Genomic DNA, 9,833 nt, shown 5'->3' with positions numbered 1-9,833 from the left:
TCCCATGGTAGTAAGCAGTTCAATCTGGCAGCCTGTGTGCGAGGCAGCAGCAGTAACTTCAGTGTGCATCATCTGACAGCAGAAAAACTGTGCGGTTATTAACAGAAGGAAAATCCCAATCCTCTGTGTGCTCATGGATGCTTTTCACCAAAACTGTCTTATTAATTACTGCTGAAAATTAACCTTGACTTCTCATGTCTGGGGTCCCTTATCAGTCCAAAACGTGTGTGTGTGTGTGTGTGTGTGTGTGTGTGTGTGTGTGTGTGTGTGTCCCTTTTTTCCATTTTCCTGCAGTACGATTCGTCCTCCTCTAATCTAGCATGTTAGCCTGGGATGCAAATAACCGAGAAACGTCCTGCAGCCAATTATTTGCATGTAGACAAATCATCAAGGCTTGAGCAGGGCCACCAGGAGGGAGGTATAAATGTATGGGTGCGCTCACCTGGGCCTCTATGAGCATGTCTGCATAAGGTTTTTAAATGGCTCACTGTATCACTACTGCTGGACTAGAAAGGCAAAGTGACCTACTGCAAACACACTGTCGCCCGTAAGCCACAAGTCATGATGGAGACAGGTGAGAACTCGATTCATTTCAATTAAATTGCTCTGTGCATGTCAGAACAAGTTCTGTGTAGTCGATTAGACATGCATTTTCTCAAGCATAGACTGTATTTAACAAATTGTGGTGGACTATTCCTTGTAACAATTTCTGTAATATTTTCACTGGGTGCATATATTATATTATATTATATTATATTATATTATATTATATTATATTATATTATATTATATTATATTATATTATATTATATTATATTATATTATATAAATAGTACCCTACTAAACCCAACCTTTCCTTGTCACTGGGGTGGTACCCTCTAGAGTACATCTTGTTTATATTTAATATGTACCTTTTATATATATATATATATATATATATATATATATATATATATATATATATATATATATATATATATATATATAACCTTTAAACATTATTTGGTTTATATAAATAGTAATTAACATTTTATGTAAAGCTACGTGAATCCTTTCTAAGTACATGATCAGGGTCTGGTTTAGTAACTATTTTTGAGAGTGTATGAAGAATTCAAATATAAAGTATGATTTGTAGCTAAACACAAATATGACAACAATTGAAAAGCTGCTTATCACATTCAGAATGTGGAAAGGAAAAACAATGACATACGGTGTGAGAATTTTGACATACAAATTTACAGAAACACCTATAGGGGTTTCAACAACTGCATTCTTGTTGATTTGGGTGGTGAAATTGATATGACTGATCCAAAATTTATGAACAGCATACTTAACAGAAAATAGATTTTTGTCATCGTTTCCCAGCAGTCTAGACTATGTTTTTTCAAAGGCTCATCAGTATTTGATTACACACGCACGCACGCACGCACACACACACACACACACACACACATCAAATGCTTTGATTCTACATTGTTCATATACGTTCAACTGTTTAGAATCTTGTAGTTCAACACTATTTGACCGTGTGTGTGTGTGTGTGTGTGTGTGTGTACTGCTTTCATGTACTATGCAGTAGTTGTGACATTTACATTATTTCATTATTGTTTAGGATTCATACCAAGTTCTAGCAGCTATGAAAAGTACAATATCTATTAGTATTTGGATATTGTAGAATCTATTCTGCTGATATATGCTGGCTTTAGCAATCAAAACACACTTACTCTTCACTACAAGGAAGTATTTATTAAAAGTAGCCTTAAAAAAGTTTAAACCCCCAAATTTCTCACAACTGGGCCACAAAAAAAAAAGGAAAAGAAAAAAAATGTGATTCAGGTTTCCCACCGTAAGGGGTTTGGAGAACAGATGTTTGGCAATATGTGTCATCATACCTTTTTTTGCTTGCAGTCACACATATGAAATAAGGGTGAGTTCTTCTCATGGAACTTTAGATTTGTGGTTAGAGACACACTTACGTGCCTGATATCAATATTTTCTTTTAATTTCTTTTTTAAATAGATGACATTGTTATTTGTTCTGAAGTAGGCTTATTCATTTTACAAAGTAGATAAATGTTGTCCATGATAAATTGTTGTTGTTTTTTTTTGTAATTAGGTGTTTGTTTTTTTTTTTTTACTTTAGTCATGTTTCCAAATCCAAACATGAAAAGAGAGCTTAATTTATCAAAGCTTGTCACATTATACCATTGCTTTATACACACCTGCATAAAACCTACAAATTGACACATCAATCATATACTTTTTTTTTTCTTGTTACGTTACAACATTACAAAACCATATTCTGGCATATTTGTTTTCTTTAAATCCTCTATATTTTCCACCGCTACCTACCATATGTACAATAATCGCTCAGTTTCAGTGTGTGTGTGTTTAATTACAATGTACTAGAATTTCCATGTTCCATCCTGGTGTTTTATTCATTTAGTCATTTCTGTTACCTGACTCACTGTGACCACAACCAGGAAAGATTGTTTCATATTATCATGATTCTATGGAACAGTGTGTGACTTTATGGGACTAGTGAGTGGTTACTCTAAAATAAGCTCAAACGTATAAGATCACAACACAAAACATTAAGTTGAATAAAGTTTTACTTTACAGTTTTAGTCAGATTCCCCTTTTTCATCATACATTAACTGGGAAGAAGGAAGTAGGTTTTTTCTTGGATTTGTTACCTTGAACTGTTTTTTTTCTCTTTTCTTCCAAAAGGTTAGTCATTTATTCTGTTATACAGTTGAGTTCCACACCCTGCGTTATTCACATCCATCATGAACAAATACTATTAATAGTGTTGGTTGTTTTGAGGTTATAAGGTGTGCGGCTTATGGAAGCAGTTGCTGAAGTTTAACGTGATGTTTCCCTGGCATCTGGGTTTCCCACGTTGACTTGAATATCTATCTTTTCTTTCTAGGACTAGGATAAAACTGATCTTGTTGATACCTAACATTATTAAGCATTTTATTAAGCATGCATGCTTGAGGGCAAAAAGTAATAATAACCTGTTAATCCTACACCACACCTTGGGTACTAGAGCTAAAAACAACAAATTACAACTGTAATACTGTGTGTGTCGGGGTGGAGGGGAGTCAAATTATGAAATGATTTAACGGTTAACACTTATAGGATGTGTCAGAAATGATAAATGTATTTAATGCACATTTTGTGTTTAGCAGAGTATTCTAAGAGAGTGTACCAAGGTGTAAGGGTCAAGCACACTGTCAAAGACCTGCTAGCTGAGAAACGATCAAGGCAAACGAATGTACCACGATTCAACGTAAGTTTTCCTTGTTTGGTATTCCTAGAAGAGAATTTTCAGAAGTTTGTACGTATACATTTCATAAAGTTATCATAAAGTAACTCTTCACTTTACATATATATATATATATATATATATATATATATATATATATATATATATATATATATATATATAGTCATAGCATCTGGACGCGCTAAACAGTATGCATCTGAGACCAAAGTGTCTCTCGTAGAAATTCAAGCAACATGTAAGATTCTCAAATTAAATCCAAACGTTCATAGAGTTGTAAATTGCGAGTTCCTATACTATAATGTGCTAATTGTGAGCATTGCCATGTGATGGATGTGTTGGATGTCTCTTGTCACCACTGAGAGATCGGTATCAGGTGCACCTGCCCGCACAAGCACTGTCTTCCTGAAAGGGTCCAGATAAGTGGGGCATTGTTGCAGACAGACGGTTGAATGAAGCATTAGGTCACTGCAGAGACCTTAACCTCAACCAAAGACAAACAGAACAGCTCATTCCTTGTGCTAGGCTTGCTGCTGCGTGTACATACAGACACCCCCTTTCCACTCCCTTCCCCCTCCTTACTTTGTACTAATGGCCCTAATCGAGCTTCATGCAAATTTCTCAGGGGAAGCGCATGGCATCGGCATACAATCGTGCCAACGTCAGCACCAATAGTGATCTTCAGTGTTTTTGTTTCATTTAGGAAATTAGTGCATCGTTTAAAAACACATTGGGATAAAGTACAGGGCCTCATTCTTTTTAGAATGAAGAGAATTCATACTCACCAATGGTACTACATTTCATAAAGTTATCATGAAGTAATTATTTGCCTTTTTATACATATATCAACAATACAAAAGCCCCCTCACCCACCCACCCACCCACCCTTATTCTGAGTATTATCTACTGGGACATGTTCCTAGTCATCTGATCATTTCTTTAGCCCCTCAAGGCACGCACAACACCAGAGGCAACTGCACACACACACACACACACACACACACACACACACACACACACACACACACACACGGGGTGGTACTATTGTGACACTGGCAAATCACATTCAAATATCCTACCACAAAATTTGCCTGGCTTTCAACAGAATCAGCTTCGAGCCTTCCTGTCTTCGACTCTGTATTCGTACTGGCTTTGTGAAAGCAGAGTGGCACGCTGGGGATTTCATACTCAGTGCTCCACCAAAATCTCATCCACCAATGTTTTGTTACACCTTATTGTTTAACACATGCCGTTGCCTTTTTTGACAGTTTATACACATTATCGGAAACGTGGTTTGATAGGATTCTGTATTCTTTGTGACTATCACGCTACCCTGAAGGCAACAATAATTATATCTATAAATTTATGTGGTTTTTCAGGCTGCAACTAGTTCCTCCCAGCCAGCATTTGTACAAATGCCAGGTGAGCTCATTTAGTCTGTGATCATCTGATAAAGCTACAACATGATCCACTATCTAATTAAACTTGTCCAAAAACTGGCTGCTGGAAGTAATGACAGAGCTAATTCACTGACATTCAGTCCAGTAACACTGACTTCCTGCTTCCTCCTGCAGGTGCTCACATGCTTCCTGGATACTACAGCATGCGGAGGCCTTTCCTTCCCGATTCTGAGTTGTGCCACCCAATGAAGCAGTACTCCTCAGACTCATACTCTTCTGCTCTGGGCAGCAAGGCCTTCCCTTATGATCACTCGTCCAGCTACCCCCCTTTCATTGACAGCTACTACCCGCCAGATTCTTTCGGAGATTACAGAAGTGCGACTGCTTACACGGCTGGTGGAGGGTCACTGTTTTCCCCGTCTGCACTATCTACACTGCTACCTTCTCTGTCCGGCGAGACGTCATCTCATCTGCTCTTGGTATTGAGCTGTTAATTCAACCTCCAGTCACATTATAAGCATAAAAAAGATGCATTAAAGAGATGCATCATGGGTTGTCTTATCTATTTTATAAGCCTACAGTATATAAACACTCTAAGTATATTACATTTTATGGTTATGGCTATGGTAATTACATAATGACGGCTTGGAGAGTCTTGTCTGAGCTGTTCGAAATTCTACTGAACACTCTCAGAAAATAAAGTACATTACTGTACCTTTCAAAGTACAGTAGCTTGTTACTGAGGCAGTACCATCTAAGGTACTTATTTGTACCTTTTATATACTGCTTAGGGACATATATGTACCTTTTTTGGCCCTAAAAAGTACACATAGTTACCTTCAGGTACATTAGTGTAGATTGTACCTTGGGGGACAGAAATGGACTCCAACCTAATGCACACGATGACTTAATATCAGTCAGGAAAAATCCATCCATCCATTATCCATAACCATTTATCCTGTGCGGGGTCGCGGACAAGCTGGAGCCTATCCCAGCTGACTATGGCCGAGAGGTGGGGTACACCCTGGACAAGTCATCAGATCATCGTAGGGCTGACACATACTGTAGACACAGACAACCATTCACACTCACATTCACACCTACGGTCAATTTAGAGCCACCGATTAGCCTAACCTGCATGTCTTTGGGCTGCGGGGGAAACCAGAGCACCCGGAGGAAACCCACGCAGACAACATGCAAACTCCACGCAAAAAGGCCCCTGTTGGCCACTAAGTTTGAACCCAGAACCTTCTTGCTGTGAGGCAACAGTGCTAACCACTACACCACCATGCCGCCCTAAAGCAAGACATGATACTTCCAATTATTTGTAAGAGCCCCTGAAATTGAAATTGGTGTTTTACAGATTTTTGGCACTTTCTGTTGTATTATGGATGCCAATGAGAAAACATGAGAGTATATCTAGAAAAAAATACCAAAACAAAAAATGTTTTGAGACTTCTGTGTTATTTCTGGGAAAATGATTCCATGAAGGCAGCATGGTGGTGTTGTGGTTAGCACTGTCGCCTCACAGCAAGAAAGTTCTGGGTTCGAGCCCAATGGCTGACGGGGGCCTTTCTGTGTGGAGTTTGAATGTTCTCAGCCGTGCCTGTGTGGGTTTCCTCTGGGTGCTCCGGTTTCCCCCACAGTCCAAAGACATGCAGGTTAGGCTAATTGGTGGCTCTAAATTGACCGTAGGTGTGAAAATGAGTGTGAATGGTTGTCTGTGTCTATGTGTCAGCCCTGTGATGATCTGGCGACTTGTCCAGGGTGTACCCTGCCTCTCGCCCATAGTCAGCTGGGATAGGCTCCAGCTTGCCCGTGACCCTGTACAGGATAAGTGGCTACAGATAATGGATGGGTGATTACATGATGATGCAAACTCGTGCTGACCTTCATGTTTGTCCAGTTAAATGCTCTTTAGAAAAATAATGTCTGACTATCAGCGTGGGTTTTGCTCTACAAAGCTGTCATTTAAACTCTTCACTATTATTCATACAACTATTTAACTAGTTCATGAAGTGACTCTCAAGTTGGCTTCGATTCAACGGGGTTGTCGTGTCTCACAACTCCTACTGGCTGTTCCATAAATCAGTTAAACATTTCTACATGCTTTTCCTCATTTGGAGCCATTTTCATCGATTTAGAGTCCATTCATTATGTCCATGACTGTCGATTGTTTCATTATTTGCAGTGTCTTTCCATGTAAAGCAGAAATGCTCATTTATTATGTTTCCTTAAAATTAGATGGCCTTTCGATTTCATAAAATCTGTGAAATTTAGTTCCTTCTGAAATTTGGTCATTGTGATATGTTTAGTTCTGTAATATTTAAAAAAAAAAAAAAACAGGCCATTCTGTGGCTGGGAAGTTATTTAATTTGAGGAGATTCCTGAGCAAATAATGTGCATGAAATCGCTCGCTTCGCACAGTCAAGCAGACAAAGGAAGTCCGTGTACGCATGCACAGGTTTACCTTCTTCTTCTTTTCCTTCTTCTTTTGGGTTTTACAGCAGCTGGCATCCAGTCTTGCATTACTGCCATATACAGGTTTACCTGTGATCACACCGAGGTGCTCGCTGACCGCCTATATTTATTAGTTTGGTCCTGCATTTCCTTTTCTTCGCAACATAACGTCTTTTCTTCTCACTTTCTGTTACTGTAGTCGGTCTTTCATGTTCCATTCGCACACTCGCGTCCTCTATTTTGCTCTCCTGTTTCAAATTTGTATCCCACAATGCCTTGCACGAACGAGGAAAGCCCACCACGTGATGTATGAATCTTGTATTGCGTCATGGTGAAGCAAGAAAAAATAGCGAGGAATTTAGGGCCATGTGGCTCTAAATTCATTAATTGTTCTATTTTTAAAATACTAATAAAATCGGAAGTCTGTGATTCGAATTCAGTAGCTTTCGGTCCACTGAACAAAAATAATTGGGTGTCAGGGAAAATTCTTTTTATGACCTACACTTGAAAAATCTGAAAGGCAGTCTACCGTTTGTGTCCGTCTCAGCTTATTATTCAGTTTTTCATCATAAAACATGTTATTCAGAAATTACTATGATTAGTTCCATGAGTGGCGGCACAGTGGTGTAGTGGTTAGCACTGTTGCCTCACAGCAAGAAAGTTCTGGATTCGAGCCCAGCGGGCAGTGGGGGCCTTTCTGTGTGGAGTATGCATGTTCTCCCCGTGTCTGCGTGGGTTTCTTCTGGGTGCTCCGGTTTCCCCCACAGTCCAAAGACATGCAGGTTAAGTTAGCTGGTGGCTCTAAATTGACTGTAGGTGTGAATGGTTGTTTGTCTCTATGTGTCAGCCTTGCGATGACCTGGCGACTTGTCCAGGGTGTACCCCGCCTCTTGCCCATAGTCAGCTGGGATAGGCTCCAGTTTGCCCACGACCCTGCACAGGATAAGCGGTTACAGATAATGGATGGATAGTTCAATGACTATCGTGAAACTAATATGAGGAATCTGTAATTACAAACGTGACTTCAACTTTTCGTTGGAGTTTAAGGGGCTAAAAAGAAAAGAAACAATACACACGTTTCTTATAGTCATAGAGAAATAATGTGTAACACATTCCCAAGGGTTCTTTCGGAAACATAACCTCATGCTGCCTTTTTTATGTGTTTTTTTTTCCTCCCTAATCTTTCACAGAGAGATCCATGGGAGCAGCCTTCTGAAGATCATGTCACTCAGCCGGAGGTTCTTTGCCCTGAAGGCACAGCCCCAGTGGCAGATTCCCCATCTCTGGGTGCTGATTCGGGAAGCTCCTCTCCTTATCGGCTTTCAGCAAGCCGCAACAGTGGATCTGTCCCCTCCAGCTCGCAGCCTTACACTCTGCAAACACTGGAAGACGTCCATTACCCAGCAGCCAGTTACAGCTCAGCCTCCAGCTACTCCTGCCCTCCATACATGACTAATCCAGGCGACCTGACCGCGGTGAAGATGGCGTCTGTGTCTTCAGATGAGGCTGGCGGTGGTGTAGCGTCTCTCAGTGACACCACTGCTCAAGGATGGGCCAAGGATGATGGAACCAGCCCCTGGATGTCTTATGAAACACGAAGGTCTTTTTAAAAGGCTCTGAAGCACTTTAGTGGATGTAGAACTGAACTGATGAAGAAGTTAGAACCTGAAATATGGCACCCAAAAACTGGTGGATTTTCAGCTGAAGTTTGCAATAAGCATATCAGCCCATATTAATGAGGTCTATAGCTGTGAGACAGCAATTTTTTTTTTTTTTTAGAGCTTAGGAATTTTATTTCAAAATGACCTCAGACAAATACAGGTTCCTGTTGGATTCATTGACAGTTATTATGAATAGCTCTAGCATGTGGGTGGATTTAGTAATCAACAAACTTTCATTATTCTTTGTCTTTTATGAATGATCGGTACTGACATATTAAACATGCTTCAGATCAGACATCTGCACCAATATGAAGGTTTAGAGTCATTCGGATATTTTTAATATATACTCATAATGTCATTTTTTCCCCGATTCATTACATTTTATAGATGATAATAGATCAAATTAAACAAGTTCAACTGCTGTGAAATTACATTTTGTCTATCCAGAAACTACATTTCCTCCTTCCTTGGACAGGTACAAACATGCCTGTCCATCTCCAACTTGGGTTAATTATTATATAATTATTTTTTATATTATTACTGTCAATACATATTTGTTGAGCAATAAGAGTAAACTGATATTGTGCTGGTAAACAAAAATTATCTGCATCTGGTCTAGTACTGTTGTGTATCCAAACTGTATGAGGGACTTAATAGGACTGGCCACAGGTAGTTCATGTAGTAGAAACAGTGGTAGGTTTTGCAGTTCATATTGTTTGTCTTATGTTCTTGTGTCAAGAAAACTATTTGAGGAAAATAAAAGACCATTTGTTCCGTCACGAATGACGCATGTGATTTTTAGACATTTGTTTTCTGAGCATTTGCATGTTCTCTGTGCAGGTCACACAGATACTACTACTAAGGTGCTACTTTTAAAGACACAGTCTTTTTTTTTTTCTAGAGAGGATTGTATGTTTTATACCAGTGGTTCTCAAAGTGGGGGTGGCACAGTGGTGTAGTGGTTAGCGTTGTCACCTCACAGCAAGAAGGTCCTGGGTTTGAGCCCAGCAGCCAGCGAGGGCCT

The 9,833-nt window shown here is 39.5% G+C and overlaps 1 protein-coding gene across 2 annotated transcripts; it reads left to right on the top strand.

Annotated features, from left to right (window-relative positions):
• Window positions 1–406: 406 nt before the first annotated feature.
• pou2af2 (POU class 2 homeobox associating factor 2) lies at window positions 407–9,588 on the top strand. Of its 2 annotated transcripts, none has more exons than XM_060913094.1 (5): window positions 407–574; window positions 3,191–3,294; window positions 4,668–4,710; window positions 4,863–5,167; window positions 8,339–9,588. In XM_060913094.1, the coding sequence occupies exons 1-5, from the start codon at window positions 562–564 to the stop codon at window positions 8,756–8,758; spliced, it is 885 nt and encodes a 294-aa protein (XP_060769077.1). In that variant the 5' UTR covers window positions 407–561; the 3' UTR covers window positions 8,759–9,588. The 2 variants fall into 2 exon arrangements, with proteins under 2 accessions (XP_060769077.1, XP_060769078.1); XM_060913095.1 differs by having other exon boundaries at window positions 408–574; window positions 3,194–3,294.
• The last annotated feature ends 245 nt before the right edge of the window (window positions 9,589–9,833 follow it).

This window comes from Neoarius graeffei, chromosome 28 (genome assembly GCF_027579695.1).
Source record: "Neoarius graeffei isolate fNeoGra1 chromosome 28, fNeoGra1.pri, whole genome shotgun sequence".
Taxonomy (NCBI): Eukaryota; Metazoa; Chordata; class Actinopteri; order Siluriformes; family Ariidae; genus Neoarius; species Neoarius graeffei.
Note: the sequence above shows the minus strand (reverse complement) of the source record. Positions and strands in the feature narration are given on the sequence as shown.